Below are 23,832 nucleotides of genomic sequence, written 5' to 3' on the forward strand. Positions count from 1 at the left end.
TCGGGAGCGGCGGCGGTTGTACAGCCACCACTAAAAGGGACCAGGTAAGTGGGGGTGGGAGGAAACAGGAGACCCAGGAGGGGAACTGAGGTGGTTGGGGGAAGATGGTGGGACGAGGAAAGCAGCCATCAGGTTGCTTGGAAGACAGTCTTGGATCTTGGGATTCAGCCCGCGATTCAAGCAAACTGATTGCTTGGCTCCCCAACCCCATGTTAAACAAATGCAGCTGCATTATATGCAAGAAAATATGAATTTTTCAACAGTACTCAGGTCTGATCATAGTCCTAGCACCTATATAACCTGTGTGTCTGCATCAATGTGAACTTAAAGTCAACTTTGTCATCCAAATGAAAATGAACTATTTCCTTTTCTTGATCATTTATTCAATTATTGGTGTCTTCCTAGGAAACCCAAGAAACTCAGCTGTTGACCAAACCATAAAAAACATCCTCGAATCAATGAATCACAGCACGATATAAATAGAAGAGCGGTAGAATGAACGACATCTGGAGAAACGCCACTGATCCCTGATGAACCACAATTCTAAGACCCGTCCCTCAAGCATGATGCGAAGGAAGTGAAAGAACATTGATCACTGACCTTTTGATATACGTGTTCCATTTGGCATTACACAGGTGCATGAGACATCATTGGACCCTGAAATTAAACATTGCATTAGTGATAAAAAGGAAGAGAGTTCTCCAACAAGTAGACCAAACAGTCTCCTGACTGCAACACAAGAAGTGCCTTTTCTGTAGGATGTAGATATGGGAAAGGCAGGGCTTCTCACAAGGGGCAGTCATGTTCCAGGCCCCGCAGCTCAGTGCAAATGATGGTAACAGTCGTGGTGCAGAGTTAATGCCATTATTTTAATTAATAGGATGTTATACCATCAGTCAGGCCAGGGTAGGGTAGCATGTTCGACTTTACATGACTGCATGCTGTTCTTTCTCCAATAAATCAATGGGTTTCTAAGGAATCTGCCTGAAATTGCCATCTGGTGAAAGCGGGTGGATCCTACAGGTATAATTGCCTTTCACAATGGGTAATTGCAGAAAGTGTTCACACTTTTCCACAAACCTATTAAAAAAGTACAGCTTAAATGCGATCTTGTCTTTGGCTCACAAATAGGTGTAAATGAAATTGGTCCTTTCTGTGCAAGTTGTGCTTTAAATGAAAATTAGCCTCAAGGTGAGAACGAGTTGAGTAAGCATCATAGCCTCGCTCGCTTCCAGTTCTTGAGGAGTAGAGCCAGCATCCCTGATGCCACCGTTTCTACTCTATTGATTTGTTCTGGTGGCAACAGCACCACAAAGAGGAAACAGAAGTACAGCTTCCTGGGTCGCTTTGATCACTCATGTAGACATGTAGTAGGTAGTATAGCCACAAGGGACCAAGTGAATTGTCCTTTCCACTTTGTATCTGCTTCCACTTAGGAAGGGCATGAAAGATAATAAAAGGAGGAGAGGAGAGTCACACACAGAGACACGGCAGGAGCAAAGGTATACGGGAGGAGTCATGAAATGAGCGATAGATTTGTGAAACAGCATTAAAGGGGTATAGACATGTCAGGGGACAGATAGTTAAATAAGACCCTGTGTGGTCCCATTCACTTTTGTCTCCAGTGTGATTACATTTTGAGTTGCTTATTTATTTGACTGGCTTGGGATAACCTCAGAGAACCTACAAAAGTACCTTCCTGACAACCAAACAACTGACCTCACAGGACTCGCATCAATGCTTTCTGCACCAGTTGCGATACATCTAAAACCTTTCATATCTTAACAGGCGCGGCTAGATGCTTCAGTTTCTGAGCTTGTGGACCTAGTGATGCATATAGTTATATTTCTATTATGAATGACAAGTTGGGTTAACACTGTATCTTGGCAAGTAAAACTACTTGTAACATTTAGAATGCTGGGAGTTTGCTGCCTAATCTGCATCTCCAAGAGAGGCTAGCCCTGCCCTAACCCTCTACCCTCCAGGACCACAAAGTTATCCTCAACACATCATCAGAGGAGGTTAAATACCTACCAGTATGCCATGTTCTTTCTTGTAAATGCTGGAATGCATATCATGTTATGCCAGCCCTCTAGAGCTAGTGGCCCGATGGGCTGTTTAACTTTATGCTTGAAGTTGACCCTTTTCTATGGTCTACCCTGTTGCATCTGCTATTTGAGCAAATAAAGGTGGAATGCTGACTTCCTGTCTCCTGGCACAACAGTTGTATGGTTCTTATTTATAAGAACAAGAGTGACTGGGACTTGCACATGAACTATAGACCCATTTCTTTATTAGACTCCACAAGTAAGATATTTGCATTGTTAGTTTTAAAGTATTTCGAGTCTTGGGTCTTAAGTTCGGGTGAAGTCTCTGCTCAGTAGACAGGTTTCAGGAAAGGGATGGCTACAAACTTAAATGGATTTTTGATTAAATTGTTATGTGAGCAATATAGGTCTGTGCAGGGCATACCTTTGCATGTTGCCTTTCTGGACATTCATGCAGCCTTTGGTAACATCGATAGATTTATGGTGTGGAACAAATTGCAGAGGTGGTGAATACTTGGGTGTCTTCTGAAGATGATCATCCTACTTCATACCCTTACGCAAATGCGGGTGAGATTCTATGTGGCAGAGAGTCTAACTAAAGACTGGCTCTCTGTCTATTTAATGTATATGTTAGTAATGTTGCTGTTTAGTTGGAGAAAAGTAGACCATTCCCTCCAAATATTGGACGTATACATCTTTAATCGCTTGCATTTGCAGACTATATTATTTTACTAGATACAACTGTGATTGGGCTGCAGCACCTTTTAAGTCTACACATATTTGTCTGGTAAATAATAATTTAAAGGTAAATATGGCCAAAACAGCTATTTTGTCTACTAAAAAGGGTAAGAAATGTACTGTGTTTAATTGGCATAAAATGATAAACTGGAGACTTGTAAACACATGACATATTTGGAGTACCCTACACTAAATACATTTAATAGAAGGCTGGTAGCTAAATGGCTTTGTAGGAAGATTATTCCATTACTACCTCAAATAAAAAATAAAAAAAAAACTTTTGGTGAGGTTTTATAAGCAAAAAAAGCAACCTTTGCTACTTTATGGTGTTGAGGTAGTAGATCTTGATATTTTGGAGGGTCTGACCTGGGAAGGCCTACTGTGACTCCCAAAATGTATCCCATGTAGTTACAATCTCTATCATCATTGGTGAGCACCAGGAAGGTTACGATACTGCAAAAAATGTAACACCCACACCAATATTGAATTTGTGCTTTGAGAAAAAGCCCAGCCGCCCGTGCGAGTGGAGTATGCTGGCACTAATTAACTAATTATGGTTTATGACAACAAACACCGTTGTAACTAAACAATTGTGACACTTATTAAATGTAATATATGATCAACTGATCAACTGAAAGCTCATCTTTTGGTTCAAAACCAATAAAGGATCATTTTGTAACCAGACAATGAGGTTTATATTCATTAAGTTCTAAATTTAAGAGCCGCACAAGTAACCCAACAAGCACACACTTTTTCTGCAAGCAATGTAGACCCGCCGACGGGCTCCCTATATGTGATCCTAAAAGGATTTGGTGTTAAACACGTTTAGAAATGAATGTAAGGATTACTTACGGGAGGTGGGGTATGATGGAGACCTATTGGAGAAAAACCTGGTCAGAATAAAGTAAAAGATATGTGAATATGACTGGGTTCAAAAGTGTGATGAAAAACCTGGTCAGAATAAAGTAAAAGATATGTGAATATGACTAGGTTCAAAAGTGTGATTTAATAAATACATGTTTCTTTGAAAGAGTATGTTGGCACTGAAAGGAAATAAGATGCTTTGATGGCTACTTAAATTGTTTTCCAAATCACATGTATCACTTGGTGTTTATAAGATTTAGATTAAACCAATTGCTCACAATGGAGACCTGGGGCATGAGAAAGCGTCTTTCAAGGGGAGAGAGAGGTTGTCACCTGTGTAGAATCCACAGCACTTTGGAAACATGGAAGCATTTCATTATGGAGTGTGTATATACACGTGATTTGTCCTATCAATTTGTTGCAAGATTTGCCTCAGAGTATACCCTTGTTATTGCAAATGAATTCTTGAAATGAAATGCATTCTGGCCTCAGTTGTTATTGGGAAACCAAGTAAAGATAACTATCGCACTTACACACTTAAAATAAAAATGGATGAGGAATGGGGAGAATGTTTGCCATTTGGGTAAATAGTTATAGTTTCTGGATATGAGTTTCGTAGCGGAGCATGAGATTGCTTAAAGTGGATTATTGCATTATGGGAGATCATTGAATGTGATTTTAGTAGTAGTTACTTCCATTGCATATCATTTTTGTTAATGAGACATTAACTGTATTAATGAAATGAAATGTAAAAGTGATTATATTATTGTATAAAGGTTTCAATAAACCACATATACAATTACATTTGTTTTTATTTAAATGCAGGTAAGGATCAGCCCTAATGATCTGATCTCTTTGATCCTTTAGGCTTCATACACATGCAAAGGCCTCAATGACATACATCAGAAGGCCACAATTTGACATTTATGAACATCTCTGTATGGGATTTGCCAAAGCAAGAGATCAACCCATCATTGTAATTGGCAGAGAAAGGCTGGCTCTATCTACCCCAGATATCTCACTTTAAAAACTACATGCTATAGGCTCACACTAACCGCTTCAAAGTGCAACCTACTGCATGTTATCAAAAGAACCATTAGTGAAACCCCATTATCCACATCTCGACTGCCAATACAACGCAGCCATCAATAGTCCATGCTAATCCCTATCTTACATTTGCAGAAGGTTCCGTTAAACACAGGCTTGTATTGTATATTTGAAGATAATTTCTTAATTGTGCACTTTTCATCTCATCTTTTTGTACATATACAGCCAAGCACTTCATGCTCCCTAGCTATTTTTAACTGTCACATCTGATTCTAGAATCGGTTTGTTTTGTTGCAATTTGTGACCACACCTGTACAGAGCCTTGCAAACTAGTGATGATCAGTAAATGCTTTCTTGCTCATTGGTGATAACTGTAGAGACAGGTGACTCTGAATTTGAGCTAGGGATCCACATTTCAACAAGGATAAAATATTGATCACAGTAGTGAGCAAGAGTGTGAGACTCATGGCTAGTAGATGTCAGTATTGGGAATGCACAGGACACATGCCAGAAAAATGAAGGTTTTGAATTTGGCATTGCATAACATGATCTTATATCTTTGCACCACTACACCACAGTTGTGGGCTGAGTTGCACTGAAAAAACATGAGACTAACATACGCTAACCACTAATATCCCCATCTAATAATCAGAGGAAGTCAGTTCATGACTTTCATATAACCGTTTGAACGGTGCAAGGTTAGCTTTGAAATGCAATAAACTAAATGTGCAGAATTAAGGCTGCGCTATGTTTGAATGAAGATGTAACAAGTTAGAATTGTGGAATGTGAAATACGTTTTGCTCAAAACTAGTTTATTGTTTAAAAGGCTTTCAGTGCAGGAAGAATGTAGCTATTTGCTTCCATTGCTACAGCCTGGGCCTGGATCACGGTCAAAGGTGGCAGGCAGAGAATGTGTTTCTTTGGAATTTTCCAAAGGGAGGTGGTTCTGGTGAAATGGTGTCACTGGAAGAGGCAGGCATTTCTATATTTTATGTAAGTAAGATCTACATTATGGACAGTCTTACTTCAGAGGGTTTAAGTAGCACAGCACAGGAGGGTCGTCTCTCTTTCGGGTTCCAGGGCTGGCAGTGGTCTCAGAAGAGCTTGCAGTCTCGGGGACTCTTAACTTTTAACTGACCCTGGGAGAAGCATGTGGCAGTGACAGGCGGAAAGGCTAGCAGTGAACTTTGTGGGCTCATTCCAAGCACAGAGGGAGTGAACCAGATAAAGAATTCTTCTCTCCAGCAACTAGACTGGGGTCGTTGGCAGTTCGGGACACACACACAATCAAGTATTATTCTTGGTGAGTTTAGCTAATTGAGTCACAAGGGAGTGAATGATTTGTTATCAGGTATTAGGGTGGTGAATATTGTTATAAACTGTCAAACATGGGAAATTCCTTTTTTTAGATGCTGCACTGTACATTTTAAATGTAGACAGCTGTGTTCATGTTTCTCCATTCATGTGATAAAACTCATATGTAACAGAAGGTTATGTCCTGCTAAGTTTAGTTGCGAGTGTCAAGGTCATTTTTAACAGGCCTTTGGACACTTGTCAAAAAAGGGAGGTTTCATAGCTGGTTATGAGAAAAGCCAGCTACCGTGAGGGACGTTTTCATTAAGAAATTCAAAGCACACATTGTGGGGAAAGTAACTGCAGATGAGCTGCATTTCTGTATGTCTCAGTTTCGCTTTGAGTCACAGATGTAAAATACTCTGAGAGAACACTCTGTTTTTTTTATTCTGTTTGAATGTTCTGCATAATTCTAATCTTTTATAAAAAATAGAAATGAGTATATTGAATTAGCCTCGCTGTGCTTATTATGTGTTATGGACTGTGGTGGCATCATAGGGCACTGTGGATAACAAATGGTGAATTTTGATTACCGCCTGCAGTAAATCACTTTGCCACATGTGGTAAAATGAAATCTAAGCTGATTGTTGTGAACTGGGTTTTCAGAGGGGCTATGTGTGTGAATGACAATTTTCTGTTTACATGATAAATGCACTATAAAATACTGCCAAAAGGGCTTAATGTGGTATTGTAAATAAAGTACTGCAAGGGCGTAAAATCATAATTTGGAGTGTACAAAGTCCAGACTTTGCTTAACGCTAGTGACCCCAGTATAAAAACAAGCACCTTGCAGCTCCCTATATTCTAGGCTCAACACTATATCATGAAATACCAAAATACCACCTACCAAACATACCACAAACCAGAAATTCCACCAACCAAAAATACCACCAGGATATATCTCTAAAATAACCAGGAATATTGAAGAGTGCACCTGAGATGGTGACAAGGTGGGGATGTGTTCTGGTGTTACCTGCCAATATGAAGTTAGTAGAGTACCTGGGTTTGGTGTTCATGCTTTCCTGACAGACAACATTACCTGTGTTGACTGCAGTGGGGTTGGAACCATTGTTTGTGACCCATACAGTGGTTACGCTTTCTGGTGAAGACGGCACAGGCCCTTCTGTTGCGCAGGAAACGACAGAGCAACATTGAATTCTGACTTTGTAGTTGTAACACAGCGGCAATTCTTGATCTGCATTGTTGCATACCAAACCATCAACTAGGTTGCATGTGACAATCTGTGCTACACTTGCAAGAGAAACCTCTGGCACTTGTACAGCTCGGCAATCGATGGCACGGGGCTCAGTGCAAAGGGATGAGTTCTTGGCTCTCATGGTTTCAATTGTCTCATAATCGCCAGAATTTGTCAGTTTTGGTTGCATGTTATCAAACCAGCCGGACCAGTAACATTCCTCCTCCAAACAACCTGATGGAAAAGGAGAAGAACATTATCCGTCAGTGACAGTAACGCCCAACAGCAAAGAACTAAACAGCAGAAAGTGGTGTATGTTTAAAAGACAAAGTCCAAATGACCAAATCAGTCCTGAGGAATCAGAAAATTACACATATTGACATCTTGATCTGTGGCCATCTGCAAACTGCATTGCGTTTGCTGGCAATGCTGTTATTGCTAAAGTGTAATACAATGATTTCAGTGGTAATATCCCCAGTATCATATGTGATTTCCTGACTGATGATAGTGTTATAAAGCATGCAGACAGACTTGAACATCAAATCAAATGTGTACATTGTCTTCTGTGTTATTCTCAGACTTGAACAACAGAGGGCAGGATTGGCCTACCAGTCTTCTCAACTAATGTTTGGCTTCCATATTTCTTCAGGCACATAATTGTATGTTTTCCTCTTCTAAAACATGAATTAAAGCTCTGCTTGTGTTGCTATGTTTGCCCCGTTCATCAGTGGCTCAAGGGGCAACCATGCCATGTGCCTGGAAAGAGAAGGTTGTAAAAGGAAAGCATATTTCAAGGATTCTATTACTTTGATTTGGTGAGTGTGGTTCAAAGGATGCAGCCAATTATAAAGAATGTGTTTCATTTATTCTGTTGAATGACAGGATCTACGCTGTGCTAGCTGTGCCTCTGCATGTCACCTCAATTGTTATTACCCTAAAAGGTTTAGTCTGCCACTCTATAGTAGCCCAGCCTTTGTGCTTCAAACGAGGACTCCTATGAGCATCTTCTTTTAAAACATTGAAGTAATCACCAATGGCAACTCAGAGACCAGCAAAAGGCGTGTAAAATATACTAATGAGTGCAATAAATTAGCCATCCATTTGTTTTTTGTTGGAATGTGTATACAGTACATAATGTCCACTCCCTGCTTATTTTCAAACCAGGATATATGTGACCCTAAACTAGATTTAATAAACAAAACAGGGACTATAAAATATTAACATTTATATCACCTTAAGGTCAAATGCATTACAGTCTAAGGGCCTCATTACGTGATAGGCGGAATGGGTTAACGGGGTCCGCTAATGGGTGCGGACCCGTTATTCCCATTCCGCCTGATTACGAGGTCCCCTAGCGGGACCCGGTAAGGATGTCTGGTAAAACCAGGCGTTGTTACCGGGTCCCGCGAGGGGACCAGGGAGCTAACAATGGGCCAGTCGTAATCGCCCCATTGTTAGCTTGCTCTCCCATTCCCATTGGGCCCTACGGGGGCTCGAATGGGAATGGGGAAGGTCCAGGCCCGGGTTCCCTGAGGGAGGAATTACCGGGCCCTCCAAACTCGGAATGGCCCGGTAATTCCCCATTCAGGGAACCCGGACCTGGTTTTGGAGGCAGCCTTGCCGCCAATAGCGACATGGCTACCGCCAAACCCGTAATGAGGCCCTAAGTCTAGACTTCATATTCTTCCCTCATTACCTTCTTACATCAATGTGTACAACACCTGTTCATGGTTGGGTAAAGTCTTTTTTTTCAGTTGTCCTGTGATAACAACATAGAATCCTATACTTTTAGAAATGAGTGAGAACACGGTGCACTACTGAAGAATGAACTGTTTCAAAGCAGCAGCAAGAAACAGGACTTGACTTGGAAGGCCCATTGGCACTGGTTGTAGAAGGATCTGGAGGGGGAGGCGATAGAAAGAAGGCAAGGGTGAACCTTTCTTTGGTCCTGAAAGGGGCAGAGGGGTTGAACAAGAGGAGCAAAGACAAGAAGAATTTAGTACACATGTTCCTCTGCAAATATTTTAAATGCCTTAGAATACTATTGTGCTATGTTCATGCCGAAGCCAAATATGACTATTAAATAGTGTCCTGTGGAACACCCTGCCACACCCATGTCTTTGTAATGAGTCCACAGTTAAGCACTGGCCACTGACAATCATGGATCACAAAAGACGTTATTCTCTGACCATCTCCACCTATGGCACTGATGAACTATCTCACATTTGCACTAACACCCTGGTGTTAGGGGAGGCCTCTTAGCCTGACCACACCAAAACGAGATGCAACACTGTTGCTCCGCACTCCAGTGCGGGGTAACCAGCATGTCTGCATCCTTTCCCCCCAAACCCTCCACCTGGCAACTGGGTACCATTTTCTAGACCACTGGGACAGCAGTTAAAGCCAAGAAGGTACGGACAATGCAAACGTGTTGGTTTACAAGTGTGCTAAAACAAATCATAACTTGTCTAATCACCAATAAAGTATGCATCCTGCAGAGGGAATTCGACCACTATTCTCTGATGACAGACGTGCCACGAGGCTTGATACATGACAGCTGTTGCACTTTTTAAAATGCTGAATGTCATGCAGTGCTAGGTTCTACAGCATCATGCTATGGCATGATCTGCATACATGTGTTGTCTGGATTTGACAACTGGTTTAAGACTATTGCTTCGTTCAATGCTAGTAATTAAGGCAGGGTGAGCCTTTGCCAAGACGTGTCCTTGGCTCAAACTGAATATGCCCCTCTGTATACATGGTTCCCTCTGGATCCCGTGGACCTTTCTGATAGTGAATAAGGGTGCTTAAAAGTGCCCCATAGGTTTGGATGGAAGGGTTTATATTTGATGAGCCAATCAGAGCTGCTTAAACTGTGAGAAAGAGTGTGTGTGTGTGCTGTGGGAGGTTCAGGAGGAGACCTGTAATATAACCACATCGCTTTTAATTTTTCTTTGTGGATTGTATTAGGTTACTTGAACATTACCATAAAAGACAAGTGCATAGCATTGCTGCAAACTAGTTTCCGGTGAATTGCTAGCGCATAAGAATTAAGTGTGTGTTGATCCATTTTCCTCCTTTTATGTTTATTTGGTTGACACTGTCACTTTTCATTTTAATCCTGTTTTCCCCATAAAAACACCAAAACACATGTCACTCTTGATTACCATGTTCCTTTCTTCCCTTTCTGTTAGCTCACGAAGTTAAAATAAACATAACCATGCCTTTTCCCTTTTGTGTCCAGAATCCCATTTCTCTGTGTTTTTCCTATGAGGCCTTATTTAACATTTTACATTTATTTCCCTAACCTTCCATTTATCATCAAAAAAGAACATTACAAATCTGTTCCATTTTGTACTCCCACGTCTTTGTGACAAAAAGTCCAGTTTGTGTGCATGAAACCCCATGTGAGTCTATTTCGTTGCTCTAGTCAGTCACCTGTTATTGTTGTTATAGTCTTGACTAAGGATGGATGTGGAGCCATGAACTAGGTGGGAATTTCAAGGATGGGGATTTCAAGGATGGTGGACGTCCTACAGAACGGTGTGCCAATTATGCTTATGGGCCGAGCAGGTGGGAGAGCCACGTTTAAAGGTGCAGTCAGATGGTAGGAGGTAGGGATGACAATGCAGTGTTTACCACGTGTACAAGAGTAGACAGGGCAGGCACAGAACAGCATAGGTCTGTAATTGAGGTAACACAAAGAGAGGGTGCAGAAGAGGTTTTTGGATACCCAGGGGCAGAAAACGGGATAGTGCGGGTGTTGGTGAAGGGGGAGACTGAAGAACATGGGGAGAGAAGAGGTATTACCCCAGCAGATACCTTAGGAAGATGAATGGACTGCTACCTCTGCAATCGTGCTTGCACTTGCCCAGGGGTAAATGCAGACACAGGCATCATTTGGCAAGTTTTCAGCAAAACAGCAATATCCTGATGACTCCGTGCCTGAAACATTGTCCCCATTGTCACTTTAGCTTGCTGGAGCAAAGGGCTATGAGGGTGCAGAAAAGGCAATATGATATCATGAAGAATTCATTTTATTTTATAATGTTATATTTACATTGTTCTCTATAGGCTCAAGTGTTCGACAGTTTTAAATGTCTGTCTTGTTGAGGGGCCAGGGTCCTTTTCCTTTTCAACATGGACAGGTACCAAATAAACACATTTGCATTAATAAATAACATTATGAGACTGCTTCTGTTAGGGTTGTGAATACATTATATAAGACCTCCGTTTTCTTTAGAGCTGATGATACAATGTTATGGGGCTAGAATGGCGTCAGGTATCTGGCATGGCAGATTTCTGACTTTGCACATACATTCCTTGGCAGCAGGAAGCATCACAAGGCCTGGACACTAAACAACGGACGATTGTTGTAAGGATGCAGAGTGTATAAAGGTAATAGCATGAGAGAAAAGCAGTAAGTAACCCTGAGATTATGGCCCAGTCTGAATAATGCAAGAAAGGTTTTAGTCGGATGAACAGCAGACCAGGTGCATACAAAATGATGAGGGACTAAAGGAGACATGTCAGAAGGACTTAGCAGGACTCAGTCCTGCAAGCGGAGCAAGGTGTTTTCCCAGGAATAGCCAAGTCCAGATTGCATCACTGTTAAAGATAAGGTTTACTTGATATCATCATTCTGTTCTATTATACATATATGGGTCTTTGAGAAGTGGCCAGGTTGGTGATGGAAGGTTAACAAAGGGCATGCTGTCAATACCTTATTGATTACATTGCAATGTATTAAACTGTCCCTGCTCCTTGCTATGCTTCAAAAGTATAGTGTGTGGGCTAAATCTGCCTGCCTCTACCCTCCCACCTCTACAACTTATCCAGAACAGGACTGCAAGACTTGTCCTTGGTCTTAAGCCCAGGGATCGTATCTCTCCAGCTCTGAAATCGCTTTACTGGCTCCCTGTGGTGGCAAGGATCAAGTTCAAGACCCTTTGCATCGTCCACAAGGCTTTCTGGGGCCTGGGACCACACTACCTCCAACTCTCTCTTCCTAGACATCTCCCTTCTCAAGCTCTCTGCTCATCCACTTCTAACTCTCTGAGTATCAGGCGCTGTTCCAAGCAGAGAGTTGGGGATAGATCTCTCTCTTTGGCTGGGGCCTCCATCTGGAAGAGCCTCCCTGCCTCTCTCAAACTTGAGCAGAACCACCTCTGTTTCCGGAAGCAACTCAAGACCTTTTGTTTCACATCTGCTTTCTCTCTTGCTCTCCCCTGATGATGTCCCAACTTCTCCACACACTGGTCAGCTGGCTACCCTCTGAACTTGGGCCCAGGTTCATGCATGTCCAGTTGCCCTTGCACTGCTCTAGGGCTCCCCCAGCATTTATGGTCTGTATCTCAAACCCTGCAGTCCCTCCTTTCTGCACTTATGAGCCATCGCTGGCTGCACTTACTGAGTTACCTGCATTCCCCCACCCCCTAGGCACTTCTCCCCTTCCACTTCCCTACACTTGCGCTATCTGAATGAAACAAGGCCTAGTAAGATTTTAGTTTTGTCCTCCCTCTGTTTTGCCCTCTTTGTACTGTTGCGCCAAGAACACTTGTTTACAGGTGCATTATACATGCCATATCATATCATGATTCATTGACAATATGCATCCTATGCAAGACACCAGTCAAATGGGTAACACCAAAAAAGTACTGCTCCTTGGGGACCATAGCAACTCAGAGTATGCACAACATATTGTAATTTGGAAAAGATTAATTGACGATATTCTAGTGATATGCAGAGTAACCTCAGAATCCTTCTTATTGTACATTGACTACTTAAATGACAACTACTTTGGTCTGGAAATTACGGGAGATAGTAATTCAGATAATATGTAGTTTCTAGACTTACATCTCTATATTAAAGATGGAAAAATAGCAAGCAAAACATACAGGAAATCAAATGAGTTAATCTCCACTTTATTTGCCTTCAGCTGTCATATGAGTTCCACCACACATAATATCCCCACCGTGGAATTTTACCGAGCCCATAGGAATTTCAGTGATGATGCGGATATTGAGCTAGAATGTGATTTGTTGAGTAACAGATTCAGTGAAAGAGGATACAGTGCTGAATGTATATCACAGGAACAGAACAACATCAAGAATGTGACACGTAATGATGTATTGAAACCTAAAACAGGTGAAAAAGTAAACAAACAATGGAATGTGAGTATAGTCATTAAATACTCAGAAGACACCAATAAGATATTTTGTATAGTCAACAAACACTTGCACATACTAAAGATGGATGAAGATCTGGGTGAATATAGTTTACAAACCCAATTTCACATATACACGGGCACCTAAAGTGAGTCCATCATTTCTTAAACCTATGACTACACTGCTACTGGAAAGATGGTTAAGGCTACTCACAGAAGGATTTTATAAATGTGGGAATTGCAGCGTTTGCAAACATGCACACCCAGACACTAAGCAATATATGCTTAATGATGGTATGCTAGTTCGGATAATGGATCTAATCAATTGCAGATCGAAGTTTGTGGTATATGCCATTATCTGTGTTTGTCGCTGCATTTATGTGGGCAGTACTATTAGGGAGTTGCACATCTGTATTAGAGAACATTTGTCAAGCTTAAATTCACAGGATATGAGATTCCATTGGCAGTCCACTGGCAGGAACATCACCAGCTTCATAATAAAGATGACGTAGGTTTCATAGGACTACGCAAAGTAGAAATTGGTATACGTGGTGGAGACAGAACACTTATGTTGAGACAGGCTGAATCTAAACTGATATGTCATTTATGATGTTTGAAGACTGGACATAATCCAGAGCATGACATTAAAGTATTTCTGTGATGTAAGATCTGGTACCTATTAGACTTTAAACCTTGGATAACCTTTATGAAACATGAAACATGAAATAGTCTGAATATTAGGTAATCATATACTCAAGTCACACTTATATTGTAGGAGAAATTGATGCAATATATAGTAGAATGCATTAAGCTTGCCATCTGATAAGCATGATAAACGGATGCAACAGACAGCAAAATGCTAACTAGACCCTACTTTACCCAATTTATTTGTCGTAAATTGAAGTATATAATTGAACTGTGCTGGCAATTTAACATACAGATACTCTGTACGCATGATATCTTCAATAATGTATATATATATTTTTGAAGTGCATAATTGATTTTTATTGGCTTGCTACCATATAAACACTATGGACGAATGCCTTACTGAGGTATAAATCCTCACTGAGACCAAGCCTACAAACGATGATACAAAAGTGACCTATCCTTCTAAGTAGAGGTCCAGTCTATCTAGACGCACGTTAATCAAACACTATATATTGATAGAAATCATTGATGAGTGATCGTTTATTTATAACTCAATCAGATTAGTTCTGGGCAGTACATTACGCTCGGCATCTACGAAGATGACACAAGTATAGTTATTTATTCAAACATTGAACAGGACAGAAGGACCTAACAACATGACAATGTCATAGATCTTATAACGCAGGACATGAGAATCTCAGTGAATCCTAGACACATTTTAGTAATTCAAAAATTAAGTTTCTTTGACAACAACAAGTGAAGAAAGACTAAAAAGCAACCGCGTATACTGACTTCACCATGTTATTGGCAAATATAAATAAAGTTTCAAAATGGCGATCGCAACCATTGAACCGGCGAACGCTGATCCGACTGGCTCAAAACACTGTGTGGAGGACATCCAATGACACAGGTAATTTATTGGATCACAGGATACTAAATAACCATTCCATACTTCAACAGTATCAAATATTGGACTAACAGCTAGTAATTGATCGCATTTCTAATCTGTCTAGATGCTAATTATCATATAAGAAGTGAAGCAGTGACTAAGAATACGTAATAGCTGTGCCTATATTAAATACAACCTTACAGCACTTAAGGTGAGGATAACTTCTCTATTTTTACACAATGACACTTGGAGTCAGTGAATAGTCAGCTAACTAAAGAAGAATTCATCCATCATTTTGAGGGATCGGATATTGAACGTAGGTACCCACAAGGAAGAGAGCAAAAAGTGTGCCCTCATCCAAAGGGACAAATTACCACTTAACAAACACCAAGATGCATGTTGCATGGGGACACCGACCTTTTGCTAATGAAAGTGTTATTAAACACTGGTGTAACTGACACGTTTTAATAGAATCGGTGGGCGTGAGCAACTCTATCCATCTGGCATTGCTAACAGAACACCAATGCTGTATTGTCCAAGTTCCACTAAGGACCCTAATACAGTTTTGGACACTATATTAAATTTATGACATTTAAACATTCATAGTAACATTAATGTTCATAATTTGAATTTTCATATATATTTTTTTCTCTCTTCTCTCTTTCTTTTTCATTTATATTCCCTTCGTTCTTCTCAGCACCCTCAATGGTAATAATGTGGGCAAGTCTTTACACTGTTATTATCTAACTGCAATGTATAATCATCTACCATCAATATGCAGAGGAGTTGATTCAATGTAAAGCCTTGAAAACGGCCTAGGGTCGAAACACGTGTCAACGAACTTGGTGAACTCTGTTATGCATCAGGAAAACCTGGCGAACTCTGTTACGCATCAATGATTCATTAAATTCTATATATTGCAACTGGATATATTAGTGATATTATTGTAAGAAAAACGCAATACAAGCAAAGTATTCACACCTGCTAATTACCGCTAAGTACTGTAACTGCAGCATTGCCTAAACAGGGCTCCTTCTCCTCCTTCCTTTTATGTCAAACCTACTCTTCAATTAGAAGAAATTAAGTATTGATCATCCTTAGCAAATCTGGGATACGACAATGTAGACTGGCCCTGTGTTATCTATTGACGGTGGATATGCAACATAAAGGATGGTCTGTATTGTCATACACACGTCAAGCCTTGAGCTTGAGGTCCAGATTATTACAACTTAAAAGACGAAGTACAATGGGATAATACTCGCACGTCCCACTTTATTTGTGCTTGCTATTTTTTTTTTTAAACAGAAACATATTTTTATGGTGATGTTTTGTTGCATTGTGATGGGTAGCTTGTGGACCAAACATCTATGAACTGATTGGGCCTGGCAGTCCACTTTTTGTGTTTTAATGTAACTGATTTTACTGAATGTACGTTTTTCTTTTGTGACTGTGTCGAAATAAAGAACTGATTGCTTGATTGCATGTGTATCTGAGTCAGCTGATTAAGAATACCTTGTAAGGATAGAATCAGAACTCTGTTTTCAGAAATGCAGATTAGAATCAGAAATATGAAACACAGTTTTAAGGTCACAAACAGAAAGTTTTGTCATTAACACTACCCGTGCAGGGGGATAACAGGACATATCCTTGAAAATAGCAGGATGCTGGTTCTGAAGCTTAACACAAGCAATGAGTCTCTGGATTCTTGGACATAAATGGACGAATGATTGCACGATAGAGCCAATCAGCTTGTAAGCCCACACAAAGCTAATATCAACAGTTTCGTAATGTGTGGCCTGACAGATTACTCTGATAAGATAGCCTTTGAGGGGTAAAGGTGGTTTCAGAACATCCCTTACTTGACTGAATTGAGACTTGGACTGTGGAACTATCTGTAAGATTTGGTACACATTGAACTTTTTCATCTGTTTCTTTCATTAAAACGCACAATACAATTGTACACACACAGTATAGGTCACTCGAGGGATGGAGACATGCATACCTGTAGCTGTAAGGCCCGGTTGCTTGGTAGTCGTTCTAGACGCGAGACTGCTGGGAGATGGTGTATTGCCTCCATTACTTCTGTGGGTAGTTGGAGAGTTTCCTTGCCTGCCAGGGGTAGTTTCTGTAGTGTCAACTTTTCCAGGGGTAGTTGGATTGTTGTGCCCATTACCCTGAGTAGTTGAAGAGCTCAGAGCACCGCCAAGCGTTGTTGTGGGGAAATTAGGGTTTGTATTTCTAGAAGAGTGTGCAGTTGTAAATGTGTCTGAAAAAGATCAAGCATGGAGAGACTGGAATTTAGGATAACAGAACACATGTGAGGGATAGCCTTCCATCAGGTTACTCAAAACACTCATATTTCTCAAGTTTGCATTGCACGACTGGACATGGTCATAAAGTCCTGTTTTTCTTCGAATTCTGGGACTTGTAGTTTTCCTTTTTTAGGATGGGTAAGAAAAAAAAACACAAGTCGTAGAGTTCACAGCGAAAAAAAAATACTGGGTGACCTTTCACATCACCAAGGAATCTGAGAACTCTGAATTGATTTCCTAGGTGTTGGCTGAAAAATACTACCGTTTCCTCATGTAAATCTATGCTACTTCTGGTCCCTAAACTCTATGCGGAGTCTTTTTGTAATTCATCTTTTCTTCGTGAAGACACACAACATAACGTTACCCATTTAATTGAGGTCACTGGAGACATGTAATCTAAAATATGCCAGCAAATACCTGTGGCTGTAAAGGCTGGTCGATTAGTAGTGGTAGACGTGTGACTGCTTGAAGAAGGAGTGTTGTTCCCACCATGTAGGGGGGTAGTTGGAGAGTTTCCGTTCTGGCTGGGAGTAGTTGCAGTAGTCTCAGCATTTCCAGGTGTAGTTGGAGTGTGGCCACCTCTGTCAGGAACAGATGAAGTGCTCAAAGCACTGCCTCCAGAAGTATTTTTAGAAGGCTCAGTTGTAGATGCATCTGAAAAGGGTCGCAAATTGAGAAATTAGACTTTACTATAAGGGCACAGTTCAGCTACATGCTGGTCTTTCTTCCTTTTCACCAACATATGGGCCCTGGGTGTCAGCCTAAAACAGTGAACAGTCCTAGTATTGACGTAATGCAACATGGCACCAAAATAATGTATACATGGGCCAACCAAGGCGGTTGCTCGCTGCTTATTCTTAGAGAACTTCATAAACAATGTATGTTTAAAGACATGTGTTTATATTATTCATCGCGACACGTATCACTAGTACCTGGAGCCACAAATACAGTATTGCACGTCATCTTTTCATTTGTGTCATTACATCGTGACAAGATTCATGATTTTCAAAAACAAACACGATTCCAAACGTAAATTTAACAAATGGTGAAAACCTGCTCTGTGGTTTAATCATTTATGCATTCATTCATTACTAATCTTCAGAATGTGATAACAATTGTTCAACATAGAGACAATCATTCATCATGTAATGAAACACCATAATAGTAAAAGGTGAAATGGCTGCACACTATTGGGTGTAATGCCCAAGGTACGGGTTAGAGTATCTGAACAATGGTGTGTAAAAAATGCCGACACGTGTTTCGACATGATGGGTGTGGTGCTACGGAACAGAATTCTGCCTTCACAGGTCTCGGTCAAATCATTGAAAAACTGCATAGAGCCCGACCACGTCTCATCAGGGCAACTGTTGCATGTCCAGGTTCCTAAAGATAAAAATAACCCCTGCTACTAATGTGTCACATGACCTTGCTTCCATGTTTACTCATAGAATTGCAGGTTTACCAAAACAGCACAGAGCTTTTGAATGCTCGAGCAGATGGAGAGGGGTCATGACAATGGGTCGCCATTACCCCGGAACCTTCTTAACAGTCACACCCGTTCCTAGAGTGAGGTGAAGTGGGGATTCTTTTTTTTGTCTTTTTTTTTGTCATGCACCTCCACCAGCTGGCTACAGCCATATCCCAAAGTGTGGTAATGGGCATGCATTTCCTAACAAGGGCCCTGTGCATGCATTCAACGTTGATCAGTGCTTGGTCTGGGTAAACATAGGGGTGACATCAATCACCAAATAGGTGTCAATGAGTTAACTATCCCAGTGTATGAAAAAATGCAATCATGAGTATCCCAGTGGCCTTTTTCGAATGAATACAAGGCATCACTCGCGTAAACTTGCACTATCAAATGTGTACTGTATCAGAGAATACATCTAAGAAACATTCAAATGTTCTGTAATGTAAACACAGAGCAGTGGAAATCATGAAAACTGCACTTCAAAAAATGCTACCACTGATTCCGCTACCTGCGGTTCGTATGAAATAGCAGCAGGCATAAATTACCTCTGAAAGGGTTTTTAAGCACGCGCCCAATGCTAATTATATCACATTTCTTCATAGACTGCATATGTCCGTTTTAATTGCTACAAAGTGAAAACAGAGGTCCGTTAGAACATCAAACGGACTTGTTATCCGATGCGTTTCAGTGAATTTAGAAAGTGCTTCTATTTGTAATGTTGTACTGCCATGATTGACCTACAGAGTATTAATGAGTGAATGAACTCTGCGTGAACTGGCGCAAAAGACCTCCAGCTGCTAGGAACTTCTGTAGGCGTTCTCTTGCTGCTGTGTGCTGCGTGCTCAATTATATGGCGTTGGATATAGACGCGCCACAATGTGCTTGCCAACTGTTGCTTGGGGCAACTCAAGTCACAATCCGACGATTAATTGCCCATGTATGTTTTTAGCCGCCAATCCAGGTGCCATATTTGTGTGGAATCGGGAGAAGTATAGAAGAAAAGAAAGCAAACGTTTGCCAAGTATGGGACAGAAGCCATTATTCCTCAGCACCTCAATAACTAGTGTTACTGACAGGGCTTTAAGTGGGCCCCTGTCTGCCTGGTCCAGGCCCCGGCAGTCTCCTGAAAAGGCTCCCGGGCCGGGGGTTTCGCCGGGGCCCACCCCCGACTAGCCGCAGCCAGCCGACACCTCAGGCAGCCGGTGTAGAGGCTGCACGGTAACGCAAGCTGCCTGCAGGTGTCAGCACTTCAGTTTAGAAAAAAGAAAAGGCATCCGTGCAGTGCAGGCTGCCTGATTTCTATGTACTCGAAACAGGAGGAGGGCTGGACTGCCCAGATCTCCTTTTATTTCGAGTAAACTAACTAGTCATCACCCAGCATGATGCTGGGTGATGACTAGTTACTCGAAAACAAGAGGAGAGACTGGGCCCGCCAGCCCTCCTCCTGTTTCAAGTGCAGACCTTTCAGTCAAGCAGCCCGTGTTTAAAGACAGCTCCTTGAATGAAACGGCTGCCTCCTGCGTGCGAGGTGGGGCACACTGGTGTCACACCTTTTGGTGCGCCCAGCCCCTTCTTTTGTTTAAAAGGAGGGGCTGGGCGCATCGAACGTAATAATGCCAGAGTGCCCCCAGCTCCATCTTTTACCAGAGGTCCCCTCCTGCCCTTAATCGAGGGGTGGGGGGGTCTCGTTAAAGGCCACACCCCCTAAATAGCCCCCCCCCTCGATTTCCAATCCCACTTAAAGCACTGGTTACTGATACTGCAGTAATCACTAATGTAGGCGGAGTGCATCAGCCGCTGAGAAGGAATTAGAATATGTGTTTCCTCTGCCGGAAATGTAAGTATATGTAACTATTCATCCACCATCTTGTTTCCAATAAGTGTGTGCCAAGTTTGTATGGAACGTCAGGGCACATAGACAAACAACAAGATGCCTAAAGTTTTCTGGGACTTGTAGTTTTCCTATTCTAAAATGAGGAAGAAAAAAACACAAGTCCTAGACTTCACAGCAGAAAAAAGACGGGATTACCACCTTTCACATTGAAGATAATATGAGAATTTTGAATATATTTCCTAGGTGTTAGCTAAAATCCTCATGTAGGTATATACTATGTGTGATCCCTAAACTGTATGGCGAGTCTTTTTATTTTTTTTATTTTAATGATTTATATTGTTAAAATATTGATTTTGATACAGATATCAACAGGTTACAGACTTTGAATAAAACAAGAACCACAAAGAAATGACATAGTAAATGATTTTGGTCTCTTGTAATAGTATTTCTATAAGGCTGAGTCATTTGTTAAATTCACTTGCGAATATAATATGAACTATAGTAGATATAAACCGCATTAATATAACAAGTGGTATAAAATTAATAATAGCACAGGTCTGCAAAAAGTGACTTATATGTAGTGAAAATAGAGATTTGGGGGGAGACGTACAGGGAGACAGACTAGAGACATATAAGGATAAGGAGGGAAGAGGATAAGGGGGAAGAATGGGTATATTGGATTATTTCATCAAAATAATCTAATCATTTCAAACATTATCAAGTTCTAGCATTTCTAAATGAGTACGGAAATATGAATAATGATGCAAATATAAGGGTGTAGATTTATGTACCATGAGCAGTTGCATTAAAACAGTTAAGATACCTGGTGAAATAATACCATTTTGCATTATATTTAGGAATTGTGTTGTGATTATTGGCCATGCACATCTCCAGTTTATGAGTGTTACAAATGGTGTTCCACCAGATTTTGGTAGAAAGCAAACTAGAGTCTTTCCAGTTAGCCGTAATGCATTTTAAAGCTATACAGATGAATAAATCATAAAGTCTTGCAGAGTCAGATGGGATATAAGAAGTAATGGCTATACTTCCTAAAAATATGTTAACAAAGGAAAAGGGCACATCAACACAGAAGATACATTTGAGAAGCTTCCAGATTTCCTTCCAAAATTTAACAGTAAATGAACATTCAAAAAACATATGCATATACGTGGCGGGAGATATGCCACATGACCAACATTTAGCATTATAACTCGGATTAGACTTAGCCAATTTGGCCGGAGTAATAAATGCTCTGTGCATGAAGAAATAATAGTGTTGTGATATATTTGCTGATGCCGATATTTGTTTGATTTTAGCAAACAGACGATGCCATATTTCATCTTCAAACATGAAGCCCAAATCAAGTTCCCATTTCAGACGTATAGGGCAAATCTTAAAAGTTGAGGTGAGCATATTGTAAATTTTTGAGGCTCGAACTTCACCAACTATGGTAAGGTGCATTAGTCTAAGGGCATCTGGAGTAAGAATTTCATTGGAAAATTGGGCAAGTGCATCAAGGCAGGAATTAATTAAGTTGTTATAAAATTGAAAGTCCTTCTTAGGAATGTTAAAAGTGGTGGAGAATTGCTGGAAGGAAAGGACATACGGGTCATCCATAATGTGTTGGATGAATCTGATACCTTTTTGAATCCATGTTTTGCGGTTAAGGATCTTGTTATTAATTACTATGTTCTTATTATGCCATAATAGTGGGGAAAGATGTTTACTAGGGGTTATAGTGTGAGGAAAAAGAAAGGTTTGTAGAGCAGATATTGAAGCTTTAATAGGGTCTGAAATCTTTTTAGCCGAATGTTTGAAAATGTATATGTAGTCCGTGATGTCGTGTGGTAAAACTACTTGTTTTTCTAATGTACACCAGGTTGGGATATCAGCGGATATAGGATCCATGAACCATTGACGAGATTGTTTTATAAGAAATGCATGATGATATGATTTAAAGTCAGGGAATCTAACTCCCCCCATATCATAGGGGGCTTTCAGTTTCGTCAGAGCAATTCTCTTATTTTTTCCTTTTCCCCCATAGAAAATTAAGTAGTATAGAGTGAATGGATTTGAAAAAGGAAAGGGATAATGGGACGGAGAGAAGTTGCAAATAGTATAGTATTATGGGAGTAAGCATCATCTTGATAGTATCTAAGCGCCCCCACCAGGAGAGGTATAGTGGAGACCATTTGGATGTTAGATCCTTAAGGGTGCCCAGTAGTGTTTCAGTATTGAGTTTGATCGTATTAAGGATATTTGGGGCAAAGCGAAGACCTAAGTATTTGACTGAGCTACTGCACCATTTGAGGCCAAAACTGACAATATCATGTTTAAGGCAGTATGGATTTAGGGGCATGATTTCTGATTTCTGTGTATTTAATTTATATCCTGAAACCTGACCAAATTGTGATAAAACACTCAAGAGGTTGGGAATGTGAAGTTCAGGGTTTTTAATTAATATAAGAATATTATCCGCATATGCAGCTATTTTATTTATTGAAGCACCGACCCGGGATGTTTTTGTTAGATCTTATTGATTCTAGAAGTGGTTCAAGAGAGAGGATATATAGTAATGGTGAGAAGGGGCAACCTTGACGCGTTCCTCTTAGTAAGGGAAAGGAGGAGGAAGTTTGACCATTTAAGTAAATAGCCGAATTGGGGGCTGTAAGGATATTTGGCGTGTTACAGTACAGAGTACAGCAATACTGCACAAGTAGCACATTTTTTTTTGCAGCACCACCACAAGGGTGCGGTGCATTGCTATATGGGTTGCCAGATTAACAAGGAAAGACAGGCTATTCAGTCAAAAACGATTTTAACATATAAGATGCAAATCTATTTTTACAGTTAAAAGCACACGTGCTCATTTAAAAATGCACACTATTTTTCACCTGAAATGCCTATATTGCTAGAGACACATTTGAAAATTAACAGCTAACCTATTAACAATTAACCTGACTAATAAAACCTTATTTAACATAACCCAATAATAAAATGTGTTCTCCACTGCAGAATTAGGCATACTCTGAAAACCATTTAAATGCGTGTGCAGATTTTTTTTCTTCTCTTCTCTGCCTGATTCTCCGTGTTTTTGTGCACAGTAACTGCAGGAAGAAGGAAGTCAGATTTGCAACAATTGCAAATGTATAAGCGAAGCTATTGTTGAAGAGTAGGAGGATGAGAGATGATGGATTTCATTGGGACACGTCATACAGAGGGCTGAGAGGGAAGTTTTAGTGGGCAGTATCAGGGAAAAAGACAGG

General features: G+C 40.6%; 1 protein-coding gene across 1 annotated transcript in view; it reads right to left on the reverse strand.

Moving 5' to 3' along the window:
• LOC138503906 (mucin-5B-like) overlaps positions 1–23,832 on the reverse strand; it is a 447,355-nt gene that overhangs the window by 94,989 nt on the left and 328,534 nt on the right. The window contains exons 30-33 of the mRNA XM_069623991.1: positions 17,679–17,915; positions 16,952–17,215; positions 7,091–7,480; positions 601–657 (exon numbers count right to left, since the gene is read on the reverse strand). Of these exons, the coding sequence (XP_069480092.1) occupies positions 601–657; positions 7,091–7,480; positions 16,952–17,215; positions 17,679–17,915 (948 nt within the window). The remainder of the gene's footprint in view (positions 1–600; positions 658–7,090; positions 7,481–16,951; positions 17,216–17,678; positions 17,916–23,832) is intronic.

This window comes from Ambystoma mexicanum, chromosome 11 (assembly GCF_040938575.1).
Source record: "Ambystoma mexicanum isolate Mex_15411 chromosome 11, UKY_AmexF1_1, whole genome shotgun sequence".
Taxonomy (NCBI): domain Eukaryota; kingdom Metazoa; phylum Chordata; class Amphibia; order Caudata; family Ambystomatidae; genus Ambystoma; species Ambystoma mexicanum.